Source organism: Oncorhynchus nerka, linkage group LG26 (assembly GCF_034236695.1).
Source record: "Oncorhynchus nerka isolate Pitt River linkage group LG26, Oner_Uvic_2.0, whole genome shotgun sequence".
NCBI lineage: Eukaryota > Metazoa > Chordata > Actinopteri > Salmoniformes > Salmonidae > Oncorhynchus > Oncorhynchus nerka.
The window spans coordinates 35,552,548-35,575,315 of NC_088421.1; the positions used below are offsets into that span (position 1 = coordinate 35,552,548).

Genomic DNA, 22,768 nt, shown 5'->3' on the forward strand with positions numbered 1-22,768 from the left:
ATGGCGCCGGAGGGGAGGCAGTCTTATCGGCTCTTAAACCATGCTATTTAACATATACACTGGTATAGTGCTGATGATGGCGCCGGAGGGGAGGCAGTCTTATCGGCTCTTAAACCATGCTATTTAACATATACACTGGTATAGTGCTGGATGATGGCGCCGGAGGGGGGAGCTCTTAAACCATGCAGTCTTGATCGGCTCTTAAACCATGCTAATTTGTTCGTTGGCGCCGGAGGGAGGCAGTTGCATTTGCATTGTTCGTATCTTGTTTTGTACATAATGTTGCCGCTACCATCTCTTATGACAGAAAATAACTGTGATTACTCAACTCAAATTGGACGAGGAGTTCTTCTTCAATGAGTCGGACGCGAGGAATATACTACAGACACATAACCATGCCCAGATCCCCGTGATACGCTTGAGAAGGAGAAAGACATTTCGTGGAAAGAGATCTGGGTGCCTTGTGAGGATCAGGCGACGAGTGGCTAATCTGCCCTTGCCTTCCATCCTGCTAGCTGACGTTCAATCGCTGGAAAATAAATGGGACAAACTGAAAGCACGTATATCCTACTAACGAGACATTAAAAACTGTAATATCTTATGTTCCACCAACTTGTGGCTGACCGACAACATTAAGAATATACAGCTGGCGGGTTATACACTCCATCAGCAGGACAGAACAGCGGCCTCTGGTAAGACACAGGGCGGGGGCCTATGCATATATGTAAACAATAGCTCTTGCAAGATGTCTAAGGAAGTCTCAAGGTTTTGCTCCCTGAGGTAGAGTATCTCATGATAAACTGTAGACCACACTACCTAGAGAGTTTCCATCTGTATTCTTCATAGCTATCTACATACCACCACAGACCAACGCTGGCACTAAAACCTCAATGAGCTGTATTCCGCCATAAACTAACAGGAATTACGCTCATCCAGAGGCGGCGCTCCTAGTGGCCGTGGACTTAAATGCAGGGAAACTTAAATTAGTTTTACCTCATTTCTATCAGCATGTTAAACATGCAACCAGGGGGGGAAAAAATTCACCACCTATACTCCACACACAGAGACAAGTACAAAGCTCTCCCTTGCCCTCCATTTGGCAAATCTGACCAGAATTCTATCCTCCTGATTCCTGCTTACAAGAAAATATTAAGCAGGAAGCATTATTGACTCTGTCAATAAAAAAGTGGTCAGATGAAGCAGATGCTAAGCTACAGGACTGTTTTGCTAGCACAGACTGGAATATGTTCCGTGATTCCTCCGATGGCATTGAGGAGTACACCACATCAGTCATTGGCTTCATCAATAAGTGCATCGATTACGTCGTCCCACAGTGACGAGACGTACATACCCCAACCAGAAGCCATGGATTACAGGCAACATCCGCACTGAACTAAAGGCTAGAAAGCTTATATGAAATCCCCCGGAAGCTTACATGAAATCCCATTATGCCCTCCGACAAACCATCAAACAGGCAAAGCATCAATAAAAGACTAAGATTGAATCGAACTACACTGGCTCCGACGCTTGTCGGATGTGGCAGGGCTTGCAAATCATTACAGACTACAAAGGGAAGCACAGCCAAGAGCTGCCCAGTGACACAAGCCTACCAGACAAGCTAAACTACTTCTATGCTCGCTAAGGCCTCAGTTGCCTGTAATCTGGAGCGGCAGGTAGAGGTTAGAGCAGTTAGTGGTTAGAGCATTGGGCCAGTAACCGAAACGTTGCTAGATCGAATCCCTAAGCAGACAATGTAAAATCTGTCATTCTGCCCTGAACAAGGCAGTTAACTCACTGTTCCTAGGCTGTCATTGTAAGTAAGAATTTCTTCTTTACTGACTTGCCTGGTTAAATAAAGGTTCAATAAAACATTAGAAGGCAAATAACACTGAAATATGCATGAGAGCACCAGGTTTTTTGGAAGACTGTGTGATCACGCTCTCCGCAGCTGATGTGGGAAAGACATTTAAACAGATCAACATTCACAAGGCTGCAGGGATTACCAGATGGATTACCAGGATGTGTACTGCGAGCATGCGCTGACCAACTGGCAAGTGTCTTCACTGACATTTTCAACATCTTCATGTCCAAGTCTGTAATACCAACATGTTTTAAGCAGACCAGCATAGTCCCTGTGCCCGAGAACACTAAAATAACCTGCCTAAATGATTACTGACCAATAGCACTCACATCTGTAGCCATGAAGTGCTTCGAAAAGCTGGTCATAGCTCACATCAACACCATTATCCCAGAATCCCTAAACCCACTCCAATTTGCATACTGCACTAACAGATCCACAGATGATGCAATCTCTATTGCACTCCACACTGCCCTTTCGCACCTGGACAAAAGGAACACCTGTGTGAGAATGGTATTCATTCTTTCACTGCCATACTGTGTTTGATCTTGTCTAGCCATCTTGTCTCAAGAGGACCACAAGGGAAATAAGTCCCAGACTTTATTGTGTGTTATCCTCAATGATTTTATTCATGTTGCGTGTACGGCTTTTTCAATTTTTATGTGTGCTTGTTTTTTAAATGGTCGAATTAATAAACTAAACTAAAAATAATAATGCAAAAGGTAATGCAAAATACTGCAAAAAGTTGTTCATTATCCCCCAGCCTTTGCTTCAGGGAAGGACACACTTGATTTTGCAGAATCGAGAGTGAAAGTAAAAAGTGGTCAACCCACATGTCTGTGCCTGTGTGTGAGAGTGAGTGAGAAAGTGACAGAGCGAGTGAGAGAGAGAAAAAGAGAGTCTTAGTCAGTTTAGCAGGCAAAACAGCAGAACGCCATGAAGGATTGACGAAGATGGGCATAATTTCTTGAGCACCTTTTTTCAATGTAAGAATATAATCTATTTTTATTTCCATGTTCAATGTGTTATGCTTTCATCTGTACTTTGACATACAAACCAACAAACCATCGGACGGTCAGACAGTACACCGCCACGCCTGAAACCACAGCTAAGATCTCTCTTGTTCTCTTTCTCTCTTTCTCTATCGTTCCAGTGCTTTACCCTGCAACAGACTTTCTATTTTTCAAATGCACTTCTCCTTGAAGTTCATTAGAGCTGACTATTATTGCCCTGACAGAGTATTTGGGTGGACATTTGAGTTAAAAGGGAGGTTGCTTGCAAGTTGTGTATTTTTATTTGAACTGTATTGAGGTGGGGTGAACTAAGAAGATTGTGGACATTGTTAAGGCCCTTGTTGTGCTTATGAACACCCACCCACCTTGGGGCTGCGGGGTAGCCTAGTGGTTAGATCGTTGGACTAGTAACTGAAAGGTTGCAAGTTCAAATCCTGAGCTGACAAGATACACATTGGTCGTTCTGCCCCTGAACAGGCAGTTAACCCAGTTAAGGCCGTCAATGAAAATAAGAATTTGTTCTTAAGTGACTTAGTTAAATAATGGTAAAAAAACTAACAAAAAAACCTCTGTACATATTACTGCAAATCTTGTTGATGACTGGGGTCTTTCTTGTATGAAGTTGCTGTTAAATTGCTCTGCCATTATTATTGTATGAGGCATTCTTGGTGGGGTTACCCCTGTGCTGTGATGTGGGTTTTATAGGGTGTGTATTCTCTTTTCTCTCCACTGGCTATCTGGTAAACAGGCTACACTCTAGGCAGTCTCTTCTGCTGATGTGTGTGGGTCTGGTTGTGGTACTTTCTATTCTACTCTTTTCCTTCCGGCATGGTTAATACCTGCCCGGCGCCCCAACAAAATCTATATCGTTACCCCTCTCTAATAAATACCGCTACAAGCTGACATAACCTGCCATGATATGGTCATAGCACTGTCATGGCCCATATATTTACACCTGTGGTGAAATATATTGCATTATTTTATGGCTGGTTATGACACCTGCCTAAGAGTGTCAAAACCCACATTCACTCAAATTAAAAATGTTCCCTGCCAAGAAGTTTCCTTTTGTTTGAAAGTTTGTTTCTTAAATGCTTTGTTGATTGTTGTAATAAATTAATAAATTCTTTACAGTCATGTTTTTTTCATCATATTTTAAAAAACTGGTAGAAAATACATTTTATGAAAAAACTTACACTATACACTATACTTTACTTGTTTGACATCAATGTGTGAGCAATTACAATTATGTTTTAATATGGTAAATAAAATAAAAAGTATACAACATAAACATACTGTTGACACGTAGGCTATGGTGTAATGGAATGATTTGCCATGTGTGGTAGGTTTTGTGGGTTTTGACACTCTTATGTAGGAGTCATATCAAACCATAAAATAACAATATATGTCACAACAGGTCTAAATATATGTGTAATGACAGTGGTAGGTCCATATTTGAACAGGTTTTGACAAGTTATGTCAGTTGTTATGACAAACTATGGCATGGTTATGACTGTGTCGTGACGTGTTATGACACTTGGTCTCAAGTACCGTAATTTCTGGACAATTAAGCGCACCTGAATATAAACCGCACCCACTGAATTAAAAATATATATGTATTTTGTACATAAATAAGCTGCACATGTCTATAACCCGCCGGTGCCTACTGGTACATTGAAACAAATGAACTTTACACAGCCTTTAAACTAAACACGGCTTGTTACAATGGATGCTCCGCTATCTTTGCATCAGTGAATTTGCCGAAGTTTGATACTTTTTCCTCGTAGTCGGGAGGGAGCTGCTGACACAGACTCGTCCGTACCCTGATGGACAGGCCTTTACGTCTCATAAATCTTAGACACCACGATGGTCCACCTCTAAAATCCTCAAACTTCATTGCGGTGGCGATTGTTTTGGCTTTCAGTCGGATCTGCACAGTTGAAACACCTCGGCCGTCTGCTCTCTGTGTGTTGACCCAGTCTTCAAGCTCATTTTCTAGTTCGGGCCATCTGCTTTTCTTCCCTCTGAAAGCTTTTGTTGTCTTTTTGCACTGAGTCAGTTCCTCACGCTGCTGTTTCCAACGTCTTATCAACGACTCATTAAGGCCAAGCTCCCGTGCAGCAGCTCTATTTCTTTTTCCAACAGCCAGATCGATCGCCTTCAACTTGAAAGCTGCATTATATGCATTTCTCCGTGTCTTTGCCATGATGAGGGTGACAAAATGACTGCCGTAATCAGAATGATGGGAAGTTTGAGCGCGCTCGATTTACGTCACATTATGTGACGGTGCTCAGTTTTTTGGCGGCATGAATCTTGTGAAAAGGGGGAAAATCCATAAATTAGCCGCGTCATTGTATAAACCGCGAGGTTCAAAGCGTGGGAAAAAAGTAGCGGCTTATAGTCCCGGAAATTAAGGTAAAGTGCTACCAAGCTTATTTTTTTATTACACCCCTGTTAGTGAGCGTTTCTCCTTTGCCAAGATAATCCATCCACCTGACATGTGTGGCATATCAAGAAGCTGATTAAACCCTCAGAGTCTATTGATCCACTGGTGCATCAATCTAAGTAACATCTGTTGTGGAAAAACATTCAAATAATCAGTCAAATAATTGCACAGATACTGGAACTTGTAGATTCAATTAGACTTTATCACAATCATAGCAAGCCCTGCCTTTAAAGTATTCTGTCTTTACTTAACATATGGAATCCCCTCCCTCTATACTAAAATAACTCCTCTTGACCTTTCTCCACCATTATCTTTACATCTCAGTTCTTGCTTGTTAACGCCCACATCTGACAGCTGTATAGGTTATAATGGTAGCAGGGCCTTGGTCCTATATGTTCCATTCCTTATATAGCCATTCTGTCTAGGCCGTCAAAATGGAATACATTTTAATTAACAGGTGTTCCTTGTTAAGTTAATTAGTGGAATTTCTTTCCTTAATGTATTTGAGCCAGTCGGTTGTGTTGTGACAAGGAAGGGGTGGTATACAAAATATAGCCCTATTTGGTAAAAGACAAAGTCCATATTATGGCAAGAACATCTCAAATAAGCAAAGAGAAACGACAGTCCATCATTACTTCAAGACATGAAGATCAGTCAATATGGAACATTTCAAGAATTTTTCAAGTTTCCTCAAATGCAGTCGCAAAAACGATCAAATGCTATGATGAAACTGGCTTTCATGAGTACCGCCACAGGAAAGGAAGACCTAGTGTTACCTCTGCTGCAGAAGATAAGTTCATTAAACTGCACATCAAATTGCAGCCCAAACAAATCCTTCACAGAGTTCAAGTAACATACACATCTCAACATCAGCTGTTCAGAGGAGACTACGTGAATCAGGCCTGCATGGTCGAATTGCTTCAAAGAAACCACTACTAAAGGACACCAATAATAAGAAGAGACTTGCTTGGGCCAAGAAACACGAGCAGTGGAAATCTGTCCTTTGGTCTGATGAATGCAAATTTGAGATTTTTGGTTCCAACTGCCGTGTCTTTGTGAGACGCAGAGTAGATGAACGGATAATCTCTGCATGTTTGGTTCCCACTGTGAAGCATGGAGGAGGAGGTGTGATAGTGTCACCAGCAAAGCACCCCCACACCGTCTCTGATTTATTTCGAATTCAATGCACACTTAACCAGCATGTCTACCACAGCATTCTGCAGTGATACGCCATCCCATCTGGTTTGAGCTTTGTGGGACTATCATTTGTTTTTCAACAGGACAATGACCCAAAACACACTTCCAGGCTGTGTAAGGTATATTTGACCAAGAAGGAGAGTGATGGGAGTGCTGAATCAGATGACCTGGCCTCCACAATCACCCAACCTCAACCTAATTGAGATGGTTTGGGATGAGTTGGACCGCAGAGTGAAGGAAAAGCAGCCAACAAGTGCTCAGCATACGTGGAAATTCGTTCAAGACTGTTGGAAAAGCATTCCTCACGAAGCTGGTTGAGAGAATGCCAAGAGTGTGCAAAGTTGTCATCAAAGCAAAGGGTGGCTACTTGAAGAATTTAAAATATAAAATATATTTAGATTTGTTTAACACTCCATATGTGTTATTTCATAGTTTTGATGTCTTCACTAGTATTCTACAATGTAGAAAATAGTACAAAATAAAGAAAAGCCCTTGAATGAGTCAGCATGTCCAAACTTTTGACTGGTACTGTATATTCCCCGAGTTTTCTTATATCTCCTATATCAAATCAAATCAAATTGTATTTGTCACATACACATGGTTAGCAGATGTTAATGCGAGTGTAGCGAAATGCTTGCTATATATAGGACAGACACTTAAAAAACCCAGATGATTGAGGATTTATTTTATGCCTGTAGCCAGAGGAGGGTGGGGAATAGCTTTCCTCTGGCTACACTATTGTGCTATTCTAGAGTGTGTCATTGATACTACTGTAGACCTTCACTGCAAAACAGCGTGTTATAATCTGGTATTTGATGACATTAATATATTTAGTATAGTTCTATCTAAAAAGCATAACTCTTTTAACATTGCATTTTTTTTGAAAATCACTGAGTAGGATGGTCCTCCTCTAAGGACCCTCCACTGAAATCAGATAATGAATGTTTCCTGTGATAATACGTTTTCTGTGGGATTAGAATTTATTATCTCTGTTTTCATCACCATAATCAGTGAATTTCTTTTTTCTTTTTCAGTCTAAGCCCCGGACGGTGTAAAATCATGCCTACTCAAGGTACATGAAAGTCTAAGACGCACATTACTTCAGTTGAGGATTAATATGTCTATAATAACTTCTTGATGTCCAATGTATTTATATTGAGATAAATGTTGTACAGCCTACCATGAAAGAAATACTGACTTCTTGGACAGATGATGTATCTTCTTGAACATTGAGTGATTGTGATTCTCTCTCAGGCCACAAAAGAGGGTCTGATGACTCCTCTACTTCAAATGATCAGGGCAGGGAAGGTAATAAACGACTTTGTGCCATAGCAAAGGGAACTGCAGCAACACCTACCCTCGGTAAGATATATTCGTTATAAAAGCTACTTTAAGAAACAAGCAGTAAACCCGATGTTAAAAATGATACCACAGCATAATACAATTATTACATTGTAAACTCATTGTATGTCCACCTCGTGTGTGTGTGTGTGTGTGTGTGTGTGTGTGTGTGTGTGTGTGTGTGTGTGTGTGTGTAGAGATGGATGTCATAAAAGTGGCCAAAGAGGGCATTGGAAAAGTCCTCAGCAGACTAAACAAGGTGTCATCTCCATATGCAAACACGGATTTCATTGGTTATTTAAGGTAAGTGTACTTGTATTCTTCAAAAAGTTGGTACATCAATTTTTGACATTTAAATGAATTATATTACCATTCATTCGTCAAGAAAATACATACAGTGCCTAGTGAAAGTCTACACACCACAATGTTTTCGCATTTTGCTGCCTTAAAATTACATCTAAAAAGTGATTACATTTGATTTGTTTTCCTACCAATCTACAAAACCTACTCTTATGTTCAAAGTGAAAGAAAAAAATATAGAAAATTCCTCAAGCTCAGTAAATTCAGTTGGGAATCATTGATGGACAGCAATATTCAAATCATGTCTCTGATTTTCAAGCAAATTTAAGTCAGGACTGTTTCTGGTGAAAAATGTAACTCTATCCTCAGAAACTTTATTTAGCATACATTGGAGTTAGCCTGCCCCAGAGCAGGTACTGTAAGAACTTTAGGATTCATTGTCATAGAAACATACCTGGCTAAAAGGTGAGCCACAGTATCAACGGTTATCCCAATTTTAATTCAGTTGACCAAAGTTAGCTTGCTAACTCCTCTATCTCACTATGTAGTACACCCCTCTGCTTTCTACTGTTTATGTATAGACCTCAAGTCAATGAATTGCATTTTTAGTGTGACATTGCTTTTCTGTGGTTCACTGTTAACAGGGAAAAAATCTCAGCTTTGGAGGCTGTCATTGACGACAAAGTTGTTGTTGGTGTATTTGGGAGGTCAGGAGCTGGTAAGAGCTCACTGATGAATGCCATTTTGGGGGTGAAGACCTTGCTGCCCTCAGGGACTGTTGGCGCATGCACATCAGTCATCATCCAGGTGGAGGCCAATATGACTGACTCCAACTACGTGGCAGAGATTGACTTCATTTCTAAAGAGGTGATTTTAGCAATGTTGATAAACCTCAAGATATAATTTGTGAAATTTTGAAGACCAGTTGAAGTCACTTAGACACCAAATTTTGTCCTGACACCATGCTGATATGATCACATTAACATTTTTGTGATTTAGCACAGAGCCCCCCCCCCCCCCCCCCCGGCCTGGATGCACTACATAGCCGATTCAATGAATGATTGCTTGAGGATGTGCTGGTTATTTGATTCATCTGTATAGTGCTACGGCAAAAAATAAACATGCATGCAGGGTTGGACCCAGGACCGAGTTAGGGAAACCTGATTTAGCTGATTTTATTATACAGAGCGACTTACAATTAGTACATTAATCTTAAGATAGTTAAGTGAGACAACAACATATCACAGTCGAATCAAGTACATTTCCCTCAACAAAGTATTTATCATTTATTTATTATAATATGTGGGTAATGAAACATTTGATCCATCATATAAATATATAATATATTCAGTAAAATAATGTTTGACTTTTTTTTTTTTTTTTAGGAATGGGAGAAGGAGCTGGAATCACTTTTGAAAATCAAAGAAATGGATGGTGAGGAGAAAGATAAAAGGATGGTGAATATGGCGAACAGTAAAATCCAGGCATTGTACGGAGAAGATGCAGTCGGGAAAAGCTTTGATGAACTGAAGTCAGTGGAGTCAGAGACATTCAGCGACATCCCAGAGTTTCTCTCATCAACTAGGAAAATCCTGTCATTTGACACAGTAAGTCATTTTAAGCCTCTTTTATAATTTTTTTTTTTGCTGTCTGAGATCCAATTTGGGTCCAATATGTTCCCATTTGAAAACCCTGAACTTCACGGACATCATGAAATGCATAATAGCCATCAATTATTTTAAATATACCAGAAAGTTGTAAAAGGTTTGAGTGTGACTTAAGAATAATATTACATTATTTGACAGGCCACTAAGTTCTCTACAGAGATCGCCTGCTACATACGAAGCAAAAGAAAGATACATGGGAAACAATCTAAATCATCTCAGATACACTACTGGCCACTTGTGAAGTATGTGACCATCAAGATGCCAAACTCCAAGGATCTTCTGGAACACATTGTGCTGGTGGATCTTCCAGGAACTGGAGACTGCAACAAGGCCAGAGATGAGATGTGGGAATCGGTAATCTTTTACTTTTGTGATAATTTCTGAATGCATTTACAGTAGGTCTCAATTTAATTGAACCTGAAGGTACGCTGTAGTGTGTGGTATTTATTTGGTTTAATCAGAGAATGGTTTTGGTTAAGCCTTCCCTTACCAAAAAGTCAATTTTATATTGTATATTGTCAGGGCATGTTTTTCAAAATAAAAGCAAAGAAATGTACCTTCAAAAAGTTTATTTAAAACTAATATTAATTTTCACAAAAAAAATGTTTTATTAACAATTTCTTTGTGGATTTTGATTTGTGCTTGGGGTCATTGTCTTGCTGGGATCCAATTGCATCTAAGTTTTAGCCTCCTGGCAGAGGCAAACAGGTTTTGGCTAAAATGTCCTGGTACCGGGTAAAGTTCCTGATGCCCTTGACCATAACAAGGGCCCCAGGAACAGTTGAAGTAAAATAGCACCTTAACATCAAAGATCCACCACCATAGTTTACAGTAGGTATGGAGTTCTTTTTTGCTTATGCAGAACCCCAAAAAGCAAAAAGAAGAAACAATTTATTTTAAGAATACATTTTAGTACTTTTTGCATTCAAGCTAAATTATGCATTTAAGACATGTGTATTGTTAATTTTTATATTTTTTAACCTTAATTTAACTAGGCAAGTCAGTTATGACGGCCTACCAAAAGGCAAAAGACCTGCGGGGGCTGGGATTTAAAAAAAAAGATAACACAGAAATATAGGACAAAATACACATCTCGACAAGAGAGACAACACTACATAAAGGGAGACTTAAGACGACAACACAGGATGGTAGCAACACAACATGAAAACAACATGGTAGCAGCACAAAACATGGTTCAAACATTATTGGTCACAGCCAACAGCACAAAGGGCAAGAAGGTAGAGACAACAATACATCACGCAAAGCAGCCACAGCTGTCAGTAAGAGTGTCCATGATTGAGTCTTTGAATGAAGAGATTGAGATAAAACTGTCCAGTTTGAGTGTTTGTTGCAGCTCGTTCCAGTCGCTAGCTGCAGCGAACTGAAAATATGAGTGACCCAGGGATGTGTGTGCTTCGGGGACCTTTAACAGAATGTGACTAGCAGATCGGCGTTGTATGTGGAGGATGAGGGCTGCAGTAGATATCTCAGATAGGGTGGAGTGAGGCCTAAGAGGGTTTTATAAATATGCATCAACCAGTGGGTCTTGCGATGGGTATACAGAGATGACCAGTTTACAAAGGAGTATAGAGTGCAGTGATGTGTGCTATAAGGAGCATTGGTGGCAAATCTGATGGCCGAATGGTAAAGAACATCTAGCCACTCGAGAGCACCCTTACCTGCTAATCTATAATCTAATTATGTTTCCGTAATCTAGCATGGGTAGGATGGTCATCTGAATCAGGGTTAGTTTGGCAGCTGGGGTGAAAGAGGAGCGATTACGATGGAGGAAACCGAGTCTAGATGTACCTTTAGCCTGCAGCTTTGATATGTGCTGAGAGAAGGACAGTGTACTGTCTAGCTATACTCCCAAGTACTTGTATGAGGTGACTACCTCAAGCTCTAAACCCTCAGAGGTAGTAATCACACCTGTGGGGAGAGGGGCATTCTTCTTGCCGAACCACATTACCTTTGTTTTGGAGGTGTACAGAACAAGGTTAAGGGTAGAGAAAGCTTGTTGGACACTAAGAAAGCTTTGATGTAGAGCATTTAACACAAAATCCGGGGAGGGGCCAGCTGAGTATAACACTGTATCATCTGCATATAGCTTCCTACTGCCTGAGCTATGTTGTTGATGTAAATTGAGAAGAGTGTGGGACCTAGGATTGAGCCTTGGGGTACTCCATTGGTGACAGGCTGTGGCTGAGACAGCAGATTTTATGACATTATACACTGCACTTTGAGAGAGCGGCCAAACCAGGCCAAAGACCCCTCAGAGACACCAATCCTCCTTAGCCGGCCCACAAGAATGGAATTGTCCACTGTATCAAAAGCTTTGGCCAAGTCAATAAAAAGAGCAGCACAACATTGCTTAGAATCAAGGGCAATGGTGACATCATTGAGGACCTTTAAGGTTGCAGTGACACATGCATAACCTGAGCGGAAACCAGATTGCATACCAGAGAGAATACTATAGACATCAAGAAAGCCAGTCAGTTGATTATTGACAAGTTTTTCCAACACTTTTGATAAACAGGGTGAAATAGAAATAGGCCTATAACAGTTATAAATAAAGGACAAACCATGGCTGCCTTCCAAGCAATGGGAACTTACCCAGAAAGGTTAAAAAATGTCAGAGATAGGCTTGGCAATGATGGGGGCAGCAACCTTGAAGAAGAAAGGGTCTAAACCAGGGGTGTCAAACTCATTTCGCATCGTGGGCCACATACGGCCTAGGGAGATGTCAAGTGGGCCGGACCATTAAAATTATACCATACTCTGCTACACTGCTCCACGAAATTGAAAATTTATGGAGTTGTATGAACAGTAGAATTCCATCACACAACTTTTGTTTTGAAGCTGCTGACTAACATTAAAGTGCACATTTTTTAAATCACCACAGTAAGGATTCATCTTCACAGAGCTGTATTCTTTCAATGCAAGCAGTATCTAAGGCAGCATTTTAAAGGTGTTAGTCTAGTCTGGACTTGTATTTGTTCCTGAAACTTGGCATCTTTTGGCCTGTACAAGTGCATCAACACCAGGTGTCATGTCCTGACTAGCTGTCACTTTCAGAATGTCATTTAAGTGCTTGTTTGTGAGCCTTGAACGCATTTTTGTTTTATTGATATTCATCACTGAGAAAATTTGTTCACAAAGGTAGGTTGTCCCAAACATGCACAAAATTTTAGCAGCCAGGGCTGTTAATTTGGGGTACCCTGGTAGTAGATACTGATAAAATCTGTCCAGACCTACAGAGGCAAATTTGCCCTTCAAATCTGCATCACACTGCAAATCAATTATCTCTAGCTGAATTTCGACCGGCAGATCAGAAGCTTTAACTGTGAAAGGTGAGCGAAAAACTGAAAATTCTGTCTCAAGTTCACCAAATACCTGAAAACGTTTCTCAAACTCCCGCAGTAGTCCTGCAATTTTGTCTTTGTACCGTTTCATGTCCGCATCAGGTCTGGTCACACACACATCTCTCAGACAGGGGAAATGAGCAGGGTTGCCATTTGCCAGTTGCATCTCCCACAAAGTCAGCTTCAACTTAAATGCATGTATGTTGTCAGAAAACTGTGTGACAACTTTTTTGCAACATTTTGTTCAGATGGTTGATATTACTGAACACTTGAACAAAGAATGCAAGGTCCCGTAGCCATTCCTGAGATTGTAATTCCATCACCGGTTTTCCTTTTTTCTCCATGAACTGTCCGATTTCCTCTCGTAGATCAAAGAAATGCCTCAGCACAGCGCCTCGGCTTAACCATCTCACTTCAGTGTGGTATGGCAGGCTGTGGGTAATGTTGCTGTCGCTGAGAAGTTTGTCAAACTGACGATGGTTCAGACCTCTGGACCGGATGAAATTTACAGTGCGAACAACCACCTCCATGACGTGGTCCATTTTCAGCGACTTGCAACACAATGCCTCCTGGTGCAAAATACAGTGAAATGTCCAGAAACGATCTCCTCCATTAAGGGCTTGTACTTTGTCTTTGAACTTTGTCGCGACACCTGCTTTCTTTCCGACCATGGATGGCGCGCCGTCTGTAGCCAGGCTGACAGCGGGACCAGTCCACTCCAACTCTGTCCAATGCAGCAACGACAGAGCCGAAAATGTCCTCGGCTGTTGTGGTGTCCATCATTGGCACCAACTCAAGAAACTCTTCAGTAACAGTCAATGTCTCATCAACTCCTCAAATAAATATGGCCAGTTGGGCCACGTCTGTGATGTCAGTGCTCTCGTCAATTGCCACGGAAAATGCAATAAATGACTTGACTCTCTGTTTCAATTGACTGTCTAAATCTGCCGATAGTTCCGAAATCCTCTCTGCTATAGTATTCCTCGTCAGGCTAATATTGGCAAAAGCTTGTCGCTTCTCGGGACATACAAGTTCAGCCGCCTTCATCATGCATCGTTTAACAAAGTCACCGTCGGAATACGGCTTCGATGCTAATGCTATTTCGCTAGCAATTAGGTAGCTGGCTTTTACCGCTGCTTCACTGACTTCTCGGCTCTGGATGAAAGTTGACTGCTGTTTCCTCAGACCCGCCAGCAATTCGTTAATCTTATCTCTTCTCAGTTGTCCTTGCAAGCCGTCATATTTTTCGCTGTGATGAGTCTCGTAGTGGCGTCGAATATTATATTCCTTCAATACCGAAACTTGTTGCAAACACACCAAGCACGAAGGTTTTCCGTGCATCTCTGTAAATAAATAGGACGTGGTCCATTTTTCTTTGAAAATTCTACACTCCTTATCTACTTTTCTCCGTTTGGATAACGACATTTTGGCTAATGAGGGTGTAGCGGAGAGGTAGAGACCAAGGTATTAACAACGTCGTAACAAGCAGCAGATGGCGCATTGATACCGTCTGCTGTTTTCAGTCTGTCTCAGTGATGCGGCTTGTCTTCTACTCTGATGGAAAGAGTGCGCCCCTTAGCGGATAATCGATGAATTGCAGCGAATTAAAAATATTAATTCCATGTCTTTTATGCATTTTTTCCACTTTCAAATTATCCTGCGGGCCTGATCGAACCTCCTTGGGGGCCGGTTCCGGCCCGCGGGCCGTATGTTTGACACCCCTGGTCTAAACCATCTGACCCAGATGTTTTTTTGGTGTCAAGTTTCAGGAGCTCCTCTAGCACCTCAGACTCAGTGACTGCCTGCAGGGAGAAACTTTGTAGCTTGGCAGGGTAAAAAGAGGGAGAAGCATCAGGGATAGTCGTATTAGAAGGGGTGGGAGATGAGGAGATGTTGGACGGCAAGGAGGCATGGCTGAGTCAAATAGGAATCCTGACTTAATTAAGTGGTGATTAAAGAGCACAGCCATGTGCTTCTTGTCAGTAACAACCACGTCATCAACTTTAAGGGATATGGGCAGCTGTGAGTAGGAGGGTTTATTCTCCAGGTCTTTAACCGGTTTCCAGAACTTCTTGGGGTTAGACCCACAGAGAGAGACCTGCTTCTTAAAGTAACTAACCTTGGCCTTCCGGATAGCCCAAGTGCACTTATTTCTAATTTGCCTGAATGAGAGCCAGTCAGCGTGTGCGTGTGCTGAGCCTTTCGCCAAATGCAATTGTTGAGGTTTATTAACTCTGCAAGATCACGGTCGAACCAGGGTCTGAACCTGTTTTCCAATTCTCATTTTCTTTATGGGGGCGTGTTTGTTAACAATACCACGGAACATATAAAAAAAGAATGTCCAAGCGTCTTCAACACAGGGTTTTTTAGCGAGCGTCTATGACAAATCAGGACAGGTCGTTTCACTGAACAGCCATTACGAACACAGGCTGTAAAACAGTGATCACTAAGGTCGTTACAGAAATCACCAGACTGATACCTATCAGGATTATTTGTGAGGATAACATCGAGGAGAGTAGCCTTTTCTGAGTGTTTGGAGTCATACCTTGTGGGATTGGTGATAATCTGAGAAAGATTTAGTGAGTCCCATTGTTTTAGGACTTGGTCAGGTGGTTTAAGCATGTCCCAGTTTAGGTCAACTAGCAGGACACATTCAGAATTGGTGTAAGGGGCCAGGAGAGAGCTTTAGAGCAGGTAGGGTACAGGCCGGTGCTGATGGAGGACGATAGCACCCAGCAACACTCAATAAAGAGCTATTTGAAAGTTCAATACTTAAAACCAGCAAATCAAATTGTTTGGGGACAGACTTGGTGGAGACAACCGAGCACTGAAGGTGATCCTTGGTAAAAGATTGACACTCCCCCACCTTTGGAAGATCTGTCTTGCCGAAAGAGGTTATAACCAAAAAGGTTAACATCAGTATTCAAAACACTCTTCCTTAACCACATCTCAGTAATGACCAACACATCTGGATTGGAGCTGTGAACCCACACTTTAAATTGATCAATTTCAGGTAATAAGCTTCTAGTGTTAATGTGCAGAAACCCCAGGCTTTTACAGGAGCAGATATCAGTGAAGCAGATATCAGAGCACAAGGCAGAATTGGGGCTAGCAACAGTAGATGGGCCAGGATGTACATGCACATTTCCAGATATCATCAACAGTAATACAATCAAGGCACGGCATAGGAGACGAAGAGCTCTGCAGTGTTAATTTATGACATTATTGTGCATTGTACAGCGATTTCATCAGATAACATGAATACAGTAGGTATTCAGTAGGTAAAATGTAGTTTATTAACTACATTTTCATTAGGGCAATAAAAACCTACTTCAAAGAAGTGTGTAAGAAGTGTGTGAGTGCAGACATTTTTTCTCTCCAAATAACAGCACTGTAAGCATTACTACAGCGGGTTAGATTGAATTCCAGCATCAGAACTACTGCCATTCAACTCATCATTTACACCAAAAAATAATCAGCTTGAATGATGAGTGAAATGTTGATTATGGCTTCAAATATTTTACACTATGTCCAATGTTTTATTTTACCTCACCTGTTACAATTTTTGTTTTAACATTCTAAACAACATTTCTGAACACCATGTTTTTTTTTATAGTACATTACTAAGTGCTCCTCTGTGTGGGTGGTGGCTGACATTGACCGGGCCGCGGCTGACAGTGATGCATGGAATATACTGGACAACAGCATCAGTAATATGGGTCCTGGTGGACAGTGTCAGAACATCACCTTCATCTGTACTAAGACAGACGACATCAACCCAGACAATTATATGCTGTGAGACATTTTAAACTCAAATTCTGTTACTGCTTTAACAGTTTAATATATTGCGATTACTGAACAAATATTTGTTTACAATTACCTACCCAGATATAGATATATTTTCACTGCTTATACATCACTAATAAAGAACAAATTCCAATTTCAGTGAAATGGACGATGAAGACCTTCACATAGAGGTACAGGTACAGAAAAATATAACAAATACTTTGTTTACAGAACTATAAACAAATAGTTGGTTTATAGAGACTCAAATATGTCACTGTATGGATATCAACCATGGTCTCCTCTTATTTCACATGCAATTAGGACTCTTCTAACTATTCAGAGGAGCAGAAACGTGCATGCATATTGCACCGAAATCAACAAGCCAAGATGGAAATTCAAGAGAATTACAGCAACCCGTATGAAGTAAGATGTTTTATTTTTTATTTTCTTAACCAAATAAGAAACTATAAAGAGTTTCCTTCCCTGCAGTGTATGGATGAGGTAAGACAGCAATCCATGCTTTTATTTTGTTTACCTAGATACTGTCTCCACATGAAAACTTTTTTGCTTTTGTGTCCAAAAGTCAATGCATTGTTTTGCGTTTTTATGTCCAAAGCATCCCAAAGTGTCTCAAAATGCTTGTGTAGCTCAATAAAGTTACTTTAAGATGATTTAGACATGAAATTAGAAAAATGCTAATGAACTGATAGTTCATGGCAACTTGGTCGTGTTAGAATGACGTTATCTGTCAAGACAAAGGTGTTCCCTTGAATTAGAATAATATAAAATCCATTAAAATGGCATTAGCATTCTTAGACCGGAAGTTCATTGAATAGGGAAATGCGATTTTGTATTATTCAAAAACTTGGAAATGTCCCCTGAAGTAACTCCAAAACAACCAGTTTAGCTACTTCAGTAATGATTGACTGATGATTGATTGATAATTATATTGATGTATTGTTTATCTTTTGTCACTTCATCTATGAAATACATTCAGGCTATTGATGAAATGCAGCTGTTTACTGTTAGTTCTCAAGAATTCCAGAAGGATAATAACTGCATTCTGCGACAAGAAGAGACAGGTATGATCACTTGCATTATTGTGCAACAAAACCTCCAGTAGGAATAGGTGCAAACAGATTGCAACAAAACCTCCAGTAGGAATAGGTGCAAACAGATTGCAACAAAACCTCCAGTAGGAATAGGTGCAAACAGATTGCAACAAAACCTCCAGTAGGAATAGGTGCAAACAGATTGCAACAAAACCTCCAGTAGGAATAGGTGCAAACAGATTGCAACAAAACCTCCAGTAGAATAGGTGCAAACAGGCAACAAAACCTAGAATAGGTGCAAACAGATTGCAACAAAACCTCCAGTAGGAATAGGTGCAAACAGATTGCAACAAAACCTCCAGTAGGAATAGGTGCAAACAGATTGCAACAAAACCTCCAGTAGGAATAGGTGCAAACAGATTGCAACAAAACCTCCAGTAGGAATAGGTGCAAACAAAACCTCCAGTAGGAATAGGTGCAAACAGATTGCAACAAAACCTCCAGTAGGAATAGGTGCAAACAGATTGCAACAAAACCTCCAGTAGGAATAGGTGCAAACAGATTGCAACAAAACCTCCAGTAGGAATAGGTGCAAACAGATTGCAACAAAACCTCCAGTAGGAATAGGTGCAAACAGATTGTTTGTTGCAAACAGCAAAAAAAAAATGCAAATATATATATTTTTTTAAACTTCACATACATTTTAGCAAAACATTGAAATACAACTTTTGAATAAACATTTACATGCAATGTTTTTTTGGAAAACTTATGCAAATGACTTCTAGGACACAAGAACCTTCACAGGTTAGGTACTGAATAATGAATGTGTATTAGGGTAAGTGTCAGGGTATGGTAAAGGTTAAAAAAGTTAAACAAGACCGAAAGTAGAACAAGTGCCCGGCACAATTTGCAAATACCATCTCTTTGCACCTAATCTATTGGAGTTGGGGCTGTTATTATAAATTGTTCTAAAGTCATATATTCAACCTGAATATGAATCTAACAACAACTTTATTTGCTCAAACAATGATTGTTGACCTAAAGATTATTGTACATTAACAGAAAAATGACAAAATGCATCTCATTTTCAGAGATACCTGAGCTGAGAGCTCTGCTGAAAAGCTTGAACGACCAACGGTCAGAAAAAGTGATGAGAGACTATGTGATTGGAGCCTATGGGATCCTCTCCCTGGTCCACGTGGTAAACCATGGGATCACCAAATCGGTATTGCCTTTAATGCATTAGCCTTTAAAAAAAATGATGTACCCTTGATCCATTTCAATATGTTTACGGATTGGTTGTTCTCTGTTGTGTTTAAGATGGAGACCGAAAAAGAAAAATTGCACAAGCTTCTAGAACAAAGGCTGGAAGATGAGCTCCAGAACATTGACCAGTTCATGTCAAACATTCACATGGAGTTTGACAAGTGCCTTTCAGCCGGAGTGCTAGAGTCAGAGAAGACATGTGTGACAAGAGCCAAGGAGGAAGTGATAGCACCAGTAAGTCAATGATACCTTAGGCTGGGCCATAAGGTTCTAGCAGGGTTCAATGGAGTTTTACTTCTTCAAATTTAATCTGAGCCAGTGGCAATTTTAGCATGTAAATCTTGGTGGGGCAAACAAACAAAAAAAGTGGGATGCATGCCAGCAAAGCCACTACACATAAAATATAGCTGATATGGCAGACTTGCTTAAACAAATGTGGTTTCTACTGACAATTGAGATGTACAAACTATAGCATAAGGGGGCAACAAGCGAATAAGAGGCAATCCATAATTTCGATTTAAGACATTAATGAGAAAGCAACGACAGACGTAGTCAATATAACTATTTGTTCAGCACTTTTGAAATGTAGTGACAGAATTCCGAACATGGGCCGTTCTTAGTGTACACCTTGTACACGTCAGAACCATAGGATAAATAAAGGGGGCATTTAAACAGACAATGAAAGCTCTTACAATGTTCGATGATTACATTTCTCTAAAACAGGTTATAGGCTATTTGCGCACCACCAAGTTAGAACAGTAGGCGAAAATAAGAGGTGAAAATAGACCAAATTATTAAGATGAGGCACATTGAACCCCGTTTGGGTCTTTGCGTGTCAAAAAAGACACACGTCATATAACTCTATATGTGTTAAATAAGCTTTTCATTTGACACGTCAAATAACACAATTACATGATATAATGTTGTGTGTGCTGAATTTGCACGTGCAAGCCAAGCACCACAACTACATACTATCAGTAGCACTGTCAAAGCTGTACAAAAACAAGTAGCCACACAAGCACACACCGGGCCACGAACAATGTGTTTACAATACCGTGTTGGTGAAAATAGACCAAATTATTAGGGTGAGGCACATGGGCTACTAACAGCTTACGACACAACATACACTTAGTATTACTTTCTTAGCTACGGTATACATATCTCCCTGGCATATTACATCATTTATGCAGCAGCATACAAGACATTTTTGGACTCACCTTGTGAAGGTGTCGAGGTGGTCCTTTGTTGGCAGATTTTGTCACCAAAGTCTGGCATTCTCTGTATTTATGGTGGAACTCTGACAAAAACACACATCCACTCCATTGAATAGCTGGCTAATGTTTGTGGTTTCTTTGCAACGCTTGCAGTTATCCACTGATTCCTTCCAAATGACTCATTGTTGAATTTGCGATTTCCAACTTGTTGTGTAATCTTTTTGTACAATGGCCGATGAGCACCGATACATTTGACCTATAATTTCTCTTCATTATTTGTCTTCATATGACAAGGATTAAAAAGGATTTGCCAGTAGATTGTCGACTTGATGACAACTGATGATGACTGCTAGCTAAGACTTTGAGAGTAAGATGTTGATTAGATCAGTCAAATCAAAGCTATTGTAGATGTAACATGATATGATGTCATTCTATCTGTGGCCAATGACCTTGAGCCTCTTGGATTGGCACTTCTAATATAACTCCATGGCAGAAGCCAAGGGGCTAACATTTTTGTGCTCTAGCCTTAGAATTGGGGATGACGTACTGTCCCACGAGTGACAGAAAATTGAGCCAATCAGGTGCAACGCTCTGTATTTTCTGCTGGCTAGCCCCACCACCACAGAAAGCACTGAGCTAGGCTAAAACACTTGCATTTTGGAGCTGCCTTACTCAAATCAAATCAAAGTTTATTTGTCACGTGCGCCGAATACAACAGGTGTAAACTTTACAGTGAAATGCTTACTTACAGGCTCTAACCAATGCTGCAAAAAAAAGTGTGTGTGTGTGTGTGTGTAGGTAAGTAAAGAAATAAAACAACAGTAGACATTTGAAAAAAAAGAGTAGCAAGACTATATACAGACACCTGTTAGTCAGGCTTATTGAGGTAGTATGTACATGTAGGTATCGTTAAAGTGACTGTGCATATATGATGAACAGAGAGTAGCAGTAACATGAAAGTAGCAGAAGTGTAAAAAGAGGGGTTGGTGGGTGGTGGGACACAATGCAGATAGCCAGGTTAGCCAATGTGCTAGACTTGGTACTCCGGTACCGCTTGCCATGCGGTAGTAGAGAGAACAGTCTATGACTGGGGTGGCTGGGGTCTTTGACAATTTTTAGGGCCTTCCTCTGACACCGCCTGGTGTAGAGGTCCTGGATGGCAGGCAGCTTTGCCCCAGTGATGTACTGGGCCGTACGCACTACTCTCTGAAGTGCCTTGCGGTCGGAGGCCGAGCAATTGCCGTACCAGGCAGTGATGCAACCGGTCAGGATGCTCTCGATGTTGCAGCTGTAGAACCTTTTGAGGATCTCAGGACCCATGCCAAATCTTTTTAGTTTCCTGAGGGGGAATAGGCTTTGTCGTGCCCTCTTCACGACTGTCTTGGTGTGTTTGGACCAATCTAGTTTGTTGATGTGGACACCAAGGAATTTGAAGCTCTCAACCTACTCCACTACAGCCCTGTCGATGAGAATGGGGATGTGCTCGGTGGTCCTTTTCCTGTAGTCCACAATCAACTCCTTAGTCTTGGTGACATTGAGGGAAAGGTTGTTAATCTGGCACCACCCGGCCAGGTTTCTGACCTCCTCCTTATAGGCTGTCTCGTCGTTGTCGGTGATCAGGCCTACCACTGTTGTGTCGTCAGCGAATGTAATGATGGTGTTGGAGTCGTGCCTGGCCATGCAGTCGTGGGTGAACAGGGAGTACAGGAGGGGACTGAGCACGCACCCCTGGGGAGCTCCAGTGTTGAGGATCAGCGCGGCAGATGTGTTGCTACCTACCCTCACCACCTGGGGGCGGCCTGTCAGGAAGTCCAGGATTCAGTTGCAGAGGGAGGTGTTTAGTTCCAGGATCCTTAGCTTGGGGATGAGCTTTGAGGGTACGATGGTGTTGAACGCTGAGCTGTAGTCAATGAACAGCATTCTCACATAGGTGTTCCTTTTGTCCAGGTGGGAAAGGGCAGTGTAGAGTGCAATAGAGATTGCATCATCTGTGGATCTGTTTGGACGGTATGCAAATTGGAGTGGGTCTAGGGTTTCTGGCAAAGCACTTCATGGCTACGAACGTGAGTGCTACGGGTCTGTAGTCATTTAGGCAGAAGGCAAAAAGAGACCATGTTTGTATGCGGCTTTATTAACTCAATTGAATGTTTTTACATTGTTTGCAAACTGAGATGTGACACGTATTAATGCCAAAATAACAAACAAAAGAGGCAAGCCTCTAAAAACCTTTTTTACCTAAAAGTGTGGTGCTCAATGATGGAGTCTCCAC

At 41.1% G+C, this 22,768-nt stretch overlaps 1 protein-coding gene across 11 annotated transcripts in view; it reads left to right on the forward strand.

Annotated features, from left to right (window-relative positions):
* Nucleotides 1–2,702: 2,702 nt before the first annotated feature.
* The window catches only part of LOC115117473 (nuclear GTPase SLIP-GC-like), a 44,583-nt gene continuing 24,517 nt past the window's right edge, over nucleotides 2,703–22,768 (forward strand). For 6 of the 11 annotated variants that reach the window (XR_010461235.1, XR_010461237.1, XR_010461236.1 and 3 more), the window contains exons 1-13: nucleotides 2,703–2,844; nucleotides 7,546–7,583; nucleotides 7,766–7,873; nucleotides 8,050–8,155; nucleotides 8,797–9,019; nucleotides 9,538–9,759; nucleotides 9,958–10,173; nucleotides 16,798–16,976; nucleotides 17,128–17,164; nucleotides 17,289–17,390; nucleotides 17,965–18,049; nucleotides 19,111–19,244; nucleotides 19,340–19,519. Coding sequence is in view for 6 of the 11 variants with exons in the window: in XM_065010576.1 (XP_064866648.1) it covers nucleotides 7,571–7,583; nucleotides 7,766–7,873; nucleotides 8,050–8,155; nucleotides 8,797–9,019; nucleotides 9,538–9,759; nucleotides 9,958–10,173; nucleotides 16,798–16,976; nucleotides 17,128–17,164; nucleotides 17,289–17,390; nucleotides 17,965–18,049; nucleotides 19,111–19,244; nucleotides 19,340–19,519 (1,605 nt within the window). In the remaining 5 variants the exon portion in view is untranslated. The remainder of the gene's footprint in view (nucleotides 2,845–7,545; nucleotides 7,584–7,765; nucleotides 7,874–8,049; nucleotides 8,156–8,796; nucleotides 9,020–9,537; nucleotides 9,760–9,957; nucleotides 10,174–16,797; nucleotides 16,977–17,127; nucleotides 17,165–17,288; nucleotides 17,391–17,964; nucleotides 18,050–19,110; nucleotides 19,245–19,339; nucleotides 19,520–22,768) is intronic. The other 5 variants (XM_065010570.1, XM_065010574.1, XM_065010571.1 and 2 more) reach the window with 4 other exon arrangements.